Below are 12,488 nucleotides of genomic sequence, written 5' to 3' on the forward strand. Positions count from 1 at the left end.
TACCTGCTAAATTGTACACGTGCACATAACACTTAGCTCTGTATGATAGCATGCACTATAATGCTGTATAGTGTATACCATGCTGTAATGCTGTATATAATATTTATTCTCACCGCATATCTATCCTCTGTCTGTACTTACCTGCACATAGTCCCTTACTATATATATGTACATATCCTATTCTTACTAGTTACATTGCTGGCCACTGGGCCAGCAGTAGTAGTCCTACTGACTCTCTCTATTTATACACTCTGTACATATCTGATTAGCACTGCACTCAGTAGTACTAACTTGTATCATTTTGTACCCAGTTTAACCACCTGCTGTACATATTGCTGTTGCACTTTTACTGCTACATTTGCACTGTGGTTGGATGCCAAACTTATTTTCGTTGTACTGTACTTGTGCTGTATAATAATAATAATAATAATAATAATAATAATAATAATAATAATAATAATAATAATAATAATAATTAACTTTATTTGTATAGCACCTTTCATACAGAAACTGCAGCTCAAAGTGCTTCACAACAGAAAAAAGACAGGCATAAAATGAGCACATAAAGTGCAGACATATAAAATCACAGTTGTTCACATTAGGATCTAACATCCCAACAGGCCACCTTGTTTATGGTTTGATTCAGTTTTAAATAGACAATAATAAAAGGAGCAAGATAAAATAGACAGAGTAAAATAGTGCAATAGTGCAGTCAGTGCAATACAATTGTAGAATAGAATAGATTAAAAAATATATATATTTTTACAGTGCAATAAAATAGTTCTGGATTACTGTTCAACAGTTCAAAGTCGTACAATGTATAACGACAACACATTTTAATCTAATCTAATTAAATATGGCAGATTACTGTCATTGTACTTGAGATAGGACGACACAACGCTGTGGACGGTCGGCTCTCCTCCTCTGTGGGTCCGGTGATGACCAGGAGGAGCGCCCCGCCCCTTTGTGTTTAACCCAATGACGCGGCCCGTATGCAGAGCGCAGATCCTTCTAGTATAGGAAGTGGATTCCGAGATGTCAAGATGTCAATTTTAAAACTAGACTGTAAGCTTTGTGTCCAGGATTGGTAAAGGACATCATGTACGTGTTATTAACTATGATGCAAACCTAGATACAGACTAATACGAAACCATGGACGCCGTTACACAGTAAAGAAGGGAAATCCGGGACTCATTTTAGCCACGGTAGGATGCTGCTCATTGCTGTGTACACAATAGCTTCCGCGCTAACTAACGTTGTTATCTCGCCTGCTGCCTTCTTTTCACGTCTCCATTGAGATGGGTACTTGATCAACAAGGGGCTGGTGGATATGGTGGTGTTAGCTGTTAGATGGATCTAGGTTTAGTAGAAGCTGTTGTTGCCTATCGATGCTGCGCTCTATTTATTACCAAAATACATGATGCGCCTGCGACGGTTGGCCTGTTGGGAAATATAAAAGTGAAAGATTTGACGATGCCCCGAGGATAACTGTCACCGTTTGTTATTATCCAGCACGTCATTACCCAGGATTATAACATGTATTTGCCAGTGTATAGTTAAGCTTGTCATTGTGCCTGTCCGAGTACAAACGTCATAGTGTCGTCGTGACAACAAAGCTAACGGTCGGTGATGTTAGCTGCCTGGCTAGCCTGGTCGTGTCGGCCAGGTTGTGAATGATGCTGCTTGGATGGATGCTCAACACAGCTGAGCTTAGGTTAGGATAACGTTATGGTCCCATTCTCCACTGGCCTGAGACACACTACAGCTGACAATGTAGGCTATTACAGACTGATGGAGTCACAGTACATACGACTAGTAAATTATGAATGTGTGATACTGTGTCAGAGGGTGGTATTATTGATCTGTATCCAGCTAAGATTGTATAACGTAACGTTTGATGGCTTTGAGATATATTTATTTTAGTACTAGACAGCAATGCATGGTTTTCGCAATAGTGTGATCTCTTGATGAATTTAAAATGGAGGAGCCTTATGTAAACAAGAGTCTTTTTCTGGTCTTCATCCTCTTAGCAGTTGTGTGTGTATTGAGCTGTACTGTGTTCCCATTCAGCAATCTGTTAATAAAGTTATCAATCAATCAATCACACACGCACACACACACCAACTAAAGTATATGTAGCCCAACTACTGGATTGCTTCATGTACTGCACATGTGAATAGATGTAAGTTAATGTGTACTACTGACATAGTGAGTGACACTGACATCCCAAGAAACATTTCCTGTGTTTATATCTGGTTTTAAAGGACTGGTTCACTTTTTTTATTTTTATTTTTAACACAGACCCTATTGTCTGGCATAATTAGACTGGTACAGACCATCATTTTACCGATTTGCTTTAGTAGACCTTTTCTAACTTGACAACATACACATTATAATAGGTCCCATTTGTATTTCCTGTTGCAATGCTTGTTAATACAGTTGCTGACATGAAATAAACAGGGGCCAAAGCTGTTTCCATAGCAACAAAATACTTCTCAAAAGGTCCAGATGGTTTAAAAGTGAGAACAATAACATTCTAATAGGACCCACATTTATTTCCTGATGCAATGCATGGAAACTATAGGCTAAAATAAGTAGGCCAAAAGGTAATCACGTCAGAATACCAGCGTTCTATATGCTCTGCTTGGTGACAGTTATATTGAAGCCTATATTAACATAAAAAAAAATATATATTATATCCGCTATCTGAGGAAATACATCAGCCAATATATAAGACGTTAGCTAGCTATGCACCAACTTGCAGAGGATTCTGACATCCGAGGTAATAACCTGTTTAAATGACGGGTCATAAATGAGGAGATGACGATCCCATTCACCTCAGTGTCGGCTGAACTGAAAGTTTCCACATTTGCGTTCATGCACTACACAGTGACGTTATGACCCTTCCTTCTTTTACAGTTTCCTTGATGCAATATTTGCTAATGCAATCGTTGACAGGAAATACCCTCAAGATGGATTTCGGTTTGCCTCGACTAGTAGACGAGAGTAGCCGAGTGAAGCCGGGGGAGGAGTTAAAAGGGCGGACACTGCCGATTTCACGAGAGCCTCTCGCCTAGTCTCGGCATGGCAGATACGCTTTCACTTCACCACACACACATTACACACCTGTCCAGCTCATTATAATGCGATGGCCGTGTGCAAAATTAGATCAGATTCAAATGTACAGCACACCATATACTGCTACAGTGGAATATACTATTCAATTCATATACCATAATGTATACCATCTTGTTGCGCGCTCCTGGCCGCACGCACACACAACACACTGCTGTATGTGTGTGTGTCTGACAGCTTGAAGTTTATCATGATGATATGATGATAAATTGATAACGCATAACATAATAAAGTTTTCAATCAATCAAACGTCTCATAACTCCCTGGCTGTCACATGGCTGGTGACTGACAACTTTTCTGAACCAATAGGCGCTTTGCGCGACCGTAGCAAGTCGCTTCCCAGCCGGGAGCAGCCGGCTGAGAGGTACTGTGGAGCCTCGCTCTGAAGGCTGCTTGTGGCTCGCTCCCGCGGGAGTTCCGCGCCTCGCCTCGTCAGATTTTCAGAGCAAATCGGACAACATTCTAACCGTCATGCAACGCGTTTGGCGAGGCCGTAGTAAAACCTGCGCAGATCTGCGTCCGCCTATCCCATCTTGAACAAGCCTCTAGCAACAAAATTCCAGTGAAACCGTCTATGTATAGTCATGACTCATGACCAGAGTCATTTGACAATTTATAGTATTCAAAGCCACGCCCCTTGTTTGGGGGGGGGGGGGGGGGTCAGAGGCAGTTTCTTCCCATATTTAAATGCAATTATTACATTTTTTCAGCAGTTCACACGTCAATATCTAGTCAAAGAAAGCCTAAAAGGATGCAGTTCTAATTAGAGGAAAAATCCATATGTCAGGTTCTTCCATTTACCTAATCCTAAAACAGAGCCTCATTTATCAGTACTGTGGCTCCAAGCCATTAAACGTGAGAATACTTAAGGAAAACATATTTTCTACAGTCTATGGTGTGTGACAAAAACAATTAGACACTGCCTGGTTTGGGCCTAATCCTGCATGTGACAGCATACATGATCTTGACTGTAAAGAGGAGTCTTGTGTGGTTCTATTGAGCCTGTTTTCATTCAGATATCTTGAGGTGAGAAGTCAAGGGGCCCCTTTGAAAATGTCCATGCCCGTTTAATGCAATAAATAGCCTAAAAGTAACCCTAAAAGTGTTAGGCACTAGGCAGTAGGCTTGGGTGGTATAATTTTTTTCATACCATCATACCTTGATTACCTAATACCCCGGTATACGGTATATGACGGTATGACTTTCATTTTCATCAGCGGGGGGGGGGGGGGGGGGGGGGAAGTAAACAAATCACGGAGATGGCCAGTTAGCCCGCAGCATCCGAGTGCTACTATCGTTAGCTCTCAGGATGGTAGCCAGAAGCCCACAGAGTACTACTAACGTTAGCTCTCAGAATGGTAGCCAGTTAGCCTGCAGCACCGTAGTACTAGTAACGTTAGTATTGTGTGTTTAAAAACGCACCGGACTGCGACCTAACGTTTTACCGTTTATTTGCTTGCTCTACCAGTGCACAACAACACACTCTCGTTACCACAACGCTTTACGGTATTTTCACAGCACTGTTGCAACATTACCGTAAAGCGTGAACACCTTGTGATCCACATACACAACAGTTAGCTCTCAGAATAGCCAGTTAGCCCGCAGCAACGGTAAGCGTGTCTCATTTAATTTCCACCACTTAAGCGGGGTTTCCCCTCTTGTGTGTAGACAACCAGCTCTGCGGCTCGCTCCACTAGTGAGGACTGGTCTCGCCCTCTGCTGGTTCGTGTGTGCACTACAACCAACCAACCACTGTCAAAACTCCGTTTCAGTGTAATATAAACTGAAACGCATCTGTGATTTTGACGGGATTTCTAAATACCCTGGTATACCGTAATACCGTCATACCGCCCAAGCCTACTAGGCAGAGCTAATAGCTTGCCAATGGGTAACCAGGACAACGACAATCGGTCGGAATTTCCAGTGGCTAACACACCAACTGGCCCTATAGTCCTTTTCAGTAGAATTCTGTTGCTAGGGGAACAGCTTGTGCCCAAGTTTTATTTAGTGTTGGCTATTGTATTAGCAATAGCAAACATTGCAACAGGATATTAACTTGGGTCCATTTAGAATGTTTATGATTCATGATTTTATTAGGTACATCAACAGTTGATGTACCTAATAAAATCTTCAACTATTCTTCCTGGGGTCCACAACATATATACATGACAATTGATACAACATTTACAGACAAAACAACCAAGTGGTATTAACATCAGAAAGTTACAATATGCGTAACTGGCCCATGAAACTTTTCATACAGTGTATAGTTTGTTACCCAGTAGAACATATATGGCACAAATGATAATACTGTAAGCTTCCTGTTTGTAGAAAATGACATTTATTGTGGTTTTTGAAAGCTGAAACACCGGTGAGAAGATGCAGCACAGTACTAACTTATTAAATACTAAAGTGATCAGTGAAATGATGGCCTTATACTAGTCAACATCATGCCAGACAAGGTTTAAATAGTTTGCAAGTAGGGGTGTAACGATGCATCGAAATGCACCGATCCTAATGTGACTATTCAACTGCATCGATTTGAAAATGTTAGAATCGATTAGAATCTAAATTAAAAAAATTATATATATATATATATATATTTTTATGCATATATATTTTTTTTATGTATTTTTATTTTTTTTATGTATTGTTTTTATTGACCTATAGTCCATGTGAGCGGAGCGGCACGGACGAGAAATCCGCTCTTCGCTCTAGACGGCTTGTTCCGCTCCGCTAATCGCTCATGTTGACCCCGCCGCCACGCCGCTCAGCGCTCCGCTCCACTCACCTTCATTTACGAATCAAGCGCTCCCCGCTCCACAGCTCGCTCAGCAGAATTTTTTTGGAGCATGATTTAAATTAGCTTGATTTGACCAAACTACAACAGTCTACACCCCCTGGGCCCCTTAACAATTGTTTGTATTGAGCCGACCCGTATTGTAATTGTACCCATTCTGCAATGTTGAATAACGTTTATATCCATTCAACTAGCTCTACTAAGCGATGGTAGCTAGCCTAGCCACAATGCTATGGTCGCTGCCATTCACGTTAGCATGTAAGCTAACAACAACAACAATGGCGGATTCTACTTTGGTCTAGCAGGATGTGAGTGACGGTTCACCCTTCTCATTGGTTGAAAATTGCCTTCATGTTTGTACATCGCCACCTGTTGCTTTGGCATTGTACTACATGTATATTACATCAGTTTCTGAGCGGACCGGAGCGGATTGGAGCGGAGGAGAACTCTCGCTCCGGAAGTCGCGCCGACCCATTTTAAAACCCACTCCGTCGCTCACGTCAAACCCGCCCGCTCACATGCTCTTTCATGCTGAGTGAATCAGTTCCCCCAGCCATATTTGTGTATTCAACATTTTTGGGGGAATTAACTGATAGAAAATTAATCTAATCTAATCGAATCGTGGTCAAATGAAGAGATTTCATGATGCATTGAATCGTTGCCTGAAGAATCGTAATCGAATTTAATCGTTGTGAGGTCGCATCGTTGCACCCCTATTTGCAAGGCTAATTACAGGGGAAATATGGTGACGTCAGGTGTGATTCATTGATTCAGAAAGGAGCCCGTTTGCTTGTTGACTTTGGTTGCACAGTTGGCACATAATGTCACTGGTGCTATCAGTTAGTGTTCTTATCGACAGAGGGAAGACCGTAAATTATGATAAGAAAATGTACTGTATATCATCCTAATGTAAGATGAGTAATGTCCTTATCTTTTTTTCTTCTCCTAGGTTTGACCAAATCACCGTGACCTCGCCTCTTTTCACAATTTCAGGCGTTTGGACCGTGAGGAGCAACATTTATTGGAGGTTATTAACTTAACAAAAATTGTAAGTAAAACAGATTCCTTTTTTTCTCTTTTCCATAGCAGTTGATGTCTCTGTTATCTTGTGTAATGTTGTGTGTCGCAATGGTAAAAACAAACTAAACAAAAAACATTTAAACAAGCTATTTGCCTAGAATGTTACAAATACAAATGTATTATCCTTGCTTGCATTCAAAGTGTAATTCGATAGTAATTGATACAGAATCAGCGTGCTAAATGTAAAACCCTAAGCCGAGCCATTTCTGCCCTTAAAAAAAAATATATATATATCAGATATACCTAAGCATACTACCAAGATGCCTTAATTCAATCTAACTTTTAGATGAACTGTATCTGATTGAAGTGCTTCCAGTATCTCCTATTTTTGGCACGGTGAGCCCATCTAGCTGCTATTTAAATGTCTCATAATATAATTTCCTCTTCTCCCCAACCCCCCTCCACTCGCAGAGCAATCATGAGCACCCATGAATCAGACGTGTACACCATCGCCCCGGAGCTGCCGGCCATGTTTGACGGCATGAAGTTGGCAGCGGTGGCCACCGTGCTCTACATCATCGTCCGCTGCCTGAACCTGAAGAGCCCCACTGCGTCCCCCGACCTCGTCTACCAGGACACGCCTCTCAATCGCTTCCTTCTCAAGTCCTGTCCCCAGCTCACCAAAGAGTGAGTGGTCTATTGTGTCTGTCACTCTTTAAGGTTGCCATGGCAATGCCAGTACTAATCGCCCATCTGCGCGTGCGATGGAGGTACCAGTTGTCACCAGTTTCCCAGTCAGTTGTCAGTTGTTCCAATCTGTGCAGCGTGTCCGCACCTGATTTTGCCATCTCTCTGTTCAGCGCTTGTATGAATTAAACGGTAGCTGTATTTTTCGGGGGTTATCCCAAAGGTCCTGGGCTGGATTTGTCACATTTGCATTATGGATGAATGGGGGCCCATTTATGATCTGAAGTGCTCGGGCGTACCCATGTCTAGCCTAGCCTAGCCTATTGTAAAAGTGCCATTTGGTCTTTGCGTCTGGGCTCACAACAGCTCAAACAGACTCTAGGCAAAATGCCAGTGGAAGTTCAATTCTCCCAAAAGCAACAAAAGAGAGGAAAGAGTGTACTGAGAGCTGGGGAGACCTGCATTGAAAAGAGCTTGTGTTTGTTGTGGGTAAACGGTTAAGGCTACTGGTGCTGCCCCCTGGAACGGTGGAAACTACCCAACACTCCCTGAATGGACTATGACTCATCAGTAATATTCTCTGATCTCAGATCTGCTCGTGACCTCATGGTCCGGTGGAGCCTTTTTAGGCCGGTGTGGTTTCAGGGCTGACCCCTCCCCTCACTAGCGGCCGACTACTTATGTAACTTCATAGCTCTTGCCTTTCATCACCGGAGTGAGAGAGATTGTCACGTATCCAAGGCGGGAGCGAACGTTTGTTTTCCTGCCCCGTTCATCGTCGGCCAGAATAGATCTCTTTGACTTGTAAAGCGCACGCCTGTGATTTGGATTTCGTCACTGAAGCCTCTGTGCCCTCTTTGCGTTGTTGATGGTACAATGTAATGGCCTATGAAACGACTGGAGTCTAGTGTTGTAATGTGCAGTGACACTCTGTGGTGTTGCATAACCCAGTTTCCAGACCAGTCGCTGTGACCACAAAGAGATCAATCACAGAGATGGAGCTGCGGCACGGGGGATTAACCCTATCATAACCACCGCGTCCTGGTTCCCCAATGTGTTTGGGGAATTGGCTTCCTCTCAAATAAATTTAGAACAAAAATGTTCACAGTTGGCTGAATTGGCAGACAGACAGACGCACGCACGCACGCACACACACACACACACGCGCGCAGAAAGAAATGATTTGAGGAGAAAAGAAAAATCTATTTAGCCTTGACCCAGTCTTGTCCTAATCTGTTAGCAGCATGTCTAAGCATGTTGGGATGAATACATTCAGTCTTTTATGACAAATCACTCTTCCCCCTGGCGCTGTTGTGTTCAGGAAACCGCCCCTTTAAAGGAGACAAACCGTTTTCTTCCTTGAATCTATGGAACATGTTTGTGATTTTCTTTTTTTCTAAATCTAATTCAAATAATTTATTTAAGAAACTAGTCTAAATGTAATTTAGATTATTTATTTAATAATCTAGTCTGAATCTAATTTAGATTATTTATTTAAGAAACTAGTCTGAATCTAATTTAGATTATTAGATTTATTTCTGAGCATCTCTTTCTTCCCTGGTATTGAAGAGGCTGTTTCTGGTGGGTGTAGCAACACACCACATCTTTTATTCATTGTTTCCTTCCCTGCCCGATTGTCACACAACCCAAGAGTAACTGGGTGGTACATTAGGTAGGCAGTGTTCCTGAGTTAATTGATTTAATTAAAGTGAGTAATTGCTTGTGCAAAGCTAATAATTACAACTTGTTAACCTGAAGACCTGAAAACCCTGGCCAAGTGTCAAGGAGTACCTACTGTCTGTCATGTTCCTGAGTCCCACGCCAAAGTATAATTTCAGATTCAGACCCATACAAAGACCATAGGATGTCCCCCTTTGAAGACATTTGAAACACGCAGGAAGGCCTGGTCCAGGACAGTCGAGATCAGAGGATGCTGGTTTGTGTCAATGTTTAGTTTCATCAGTCTCTCAATAGAACAGGCCTGTGACTTTGATCTATACTTCAGACCACTGAATAGAATAGAATAGAATAGAAATACTTTTATTATCCCGTGGGAAATTTGACACTGCAAATCGCTCAACATTTAAACATTTAGACAGGACAGGTCACGAATTAGAATAATAACACAAATCAAATCAAGTTGCCTAGGATAAGAGTAGAGTAAATAGAATAAAAATGAAATAAAATATACAGTAAATAAATACAGTAAAAATATACTGAGCATGGGGGAAGGGGGGGGGGGTACAGGTAGTAAAAAACAACACGGCAGTGTAAACAAACCAAGTCTTTCCCCGCCATGCTCATTCTGCCAAAGACGCCGTACCACGTCTTTGATATCAATATTTCAAAAATCTGTGATCGAAATCATATTTCTCCGCCGGAGACTTGAGATCTACTGTTGAGCCCCTCTCAACTCTCCAACGGTTCAAGAGCGCCATCTGGTGGCCGATCGGCGGATCGCCCATAGCGGAAACAGGAAATGGAAGCTGGTGCTCATTTCAATTCGGTCCGATCACTCGGTAATAGTCCCAGGACTCGAGCTAGACACAACGGATAGCAATCCGTTACCAATAACTCGATAAACAACATGATTTGGACGTATATACTATTATACAACCTGGAAATGGATCGCATATTTCTACATCCATAATAGGAATATTTCTGTTCCACGCTCATCGCCCAACGCTATGAGGAAGCTACGGTAAGATTCAGCGTTATTTTTTAACGTGTTCGATACTAACTGCTCTAATGATCATATCACCCACACTAGATGAATCATCTAACGTTGGCCACGGAATTATAAACGACCCCCCCCCCCCATCCGGTCAACATCAGATGATCAGTAGTAACTTCTAGAAGCACGTCTATTTGACATTTTTTATCTCGCGCAGATTCCTATCAAACTGTATTTGATCATCAATATAATGCATTTGGGGCTATAAATCACGTTCTGGAGAAAGCTGCAGAAAACGATAAAAACATACCGTATAACGTTGCTACACCCTGAACAATAGATACTTGATGTTGAATCTATAGTAATGTCAATTTAGCAATACAATTTAAAAAGTTATAGCCCTGCAAAGAAGGTAAACATCCCCATAGACCAGACCTGGGCATTGTACGGCCCGCGGGCCGGATACGGCCCGCGGGATGATTCTGACCGGCCCGCGAAAGATTACATGATAATAAAAAAAATTAAAAAAAAACGTTTTTTAATATATATATATTTTTTTTACTTTTTTTTTTTCATGTCAACGTTCACACGCACAATATACGCTTAGGAGACATGTTCAGAAGATGTTGGTTCTCTTTGGATCCACCTACATATGTGAACAGACATTCTCAGTCATGACGTTTACCAAGTCCAGGTACAGATCCTCTCTCACTGATTAACATCTGGTAGCTGTGCTTCGCATCTCCACCTCAGACATGCAACCTGACTTTGATGGACTTGTTAAAGCTCAACAGAGACTGGATTTCTCACACTGAATGAAAAAAAAAAGAACTGAAGAACACTAAAATGTGGAAATATAACAAGTGAAATGGGACACTTGATATTTTCTTTTCTTTTTTTGCACAGTTCTGAAAACATTAAATGTTTAATATAGGCATGTAAAGTAAAAAAGGCTACAAAACTGGGACACTTTTCTTTACACAGTTCAGTGACATGTCTTGTTTATTTTTGCTATAAGATGATGTGATGTCTTTAGAAAGCTAAGAAAATCCTTGTTTCAATAGTGTTAGATCCTGATCAATCTGGCCAGTATCACGTCTTCGTCTGTTTGGCTCTCCATCCAATTCCTCTGCGTTGTGTCATTTTAATGGTCCTAACGTCTCCGATACTGGCTGATAAGATCCTTATCTCTCCCCGTTAGTACAATCCGCAAACCATAATAATTCTCCACCTCCGTAAGAATTCGACACTTCGACAACGTGAAATACCTTACAAGGAAAAGCGTGGTTTATTTGATAAACAGAAACCTCAGCTCAGATGTTAACAGATTGTATTGTCCTTGAAGAGTCTATTCTAATGATCTCTCGGTGTGTTCAGATTGTCCTTTCAGTCCAATAGTTCAAGTTTCAAGTTTCTTTAATATTTGTCATACAGAAGTACAGAATACTTTTATACAAAATGCTTCTTACTGTTACGCTCCAGAGACTGTGCAAGACAAGATAAGTATGAAATAAAATAACATAGTAAAATTAGAAGTAAAAAAATGAGGTCACAGTGTTCAGTTTAGACATATGTACAATGTTCGATGCAGAATAGACGTAGTTACCATACAATATACAATACTGTGCAGTGTACTAATATACAATACTATATAGTGCAAGGCAGAAATGGGACGAGGTGCAATTTAGGTACAATTCACAGTAGGTGTACGAGTTGTAGTGCAAATCCTTTATCAATAAATATAAAGTGTAAAGTGTGTTTGTGTGATCTAAAGTGTGGAGAGTGGGTGCTGCAGTGTGTTGTTTGTTTGAGTGAGTGTGTGTGTGTGTGCTGTGTGCATTTGATGGTTGTTGCATAGTGTTTATTGTTCGTTTAGCAGCCTGATGGCCTGGGGATAGAAGCTTCTTCTGAGTCTTTCTGTGCTCGCCTTAAGACTCCGGTATCGCTTGCCTGACCGCAGCAGTTCAAAGAGGCAGTTGTTCGGGTGGCTCGAGTCCTTAATAATTCTCTTAGCCTTCCCCTTGCACCGCTTGTTGTAAATGTTCTGGAGGGTGGGAAGCCCCCCTCCAATTGTGCGTTCGGCTGAACGTGTCACTCTTTGTAGTCTGCTACGGTCTTGTGCAGTGCTATTCCCAAACCAGGAGGTGATGTTGCCGGTCAGGATGCTCTCTA

The 12,488-nt window shown here is 41.6% G+C and overlaps 1 protein-coding gene across 1 annotated transcript in view; it reads left to right on the forward strand.

Moving 5' to 3' along the window:
• Positions 1-1,024: 1,024 nt before the first annotated feature.
• Positions 1,025-12,488, forward strand: part of LOC311247365 (monoacylglycerol lipase ABHD2) — a 73,529-nt gene continuing 62,065 nt past the window's right edge. The window contains exons 1-3 of the mRNA XM_084337740.1: positions 1,025-1,205; positions 6,885-6,983; positions 7,427-7,642. Coding sequence (XP_084193866.1) covers positions 7,434-7,642 — 209 coding nt within the window. The 5' untranslated portion in view covers positions 1,025-1,205; positions 6,885-6,983; positions 7,427-7,433. The remainder of the gene's footprint in view (positions 1,206-6,884; positions 6,984-7,426; positions 7,643-12,488) is intronic.

Source organism: Notolepis coatsorum (genome assembly GCF_963971535.1).
Source record: "Notolepis coatsorum genome assembly, chromosome: 20".
NCBI classification, from domain to species: domain Eukaryota; kingdom Metazoa; phylum Chordata; class Actinopteri; order Aulopiformes; family Paralepididae; genus Notolepis; species Notolepis coatsorum.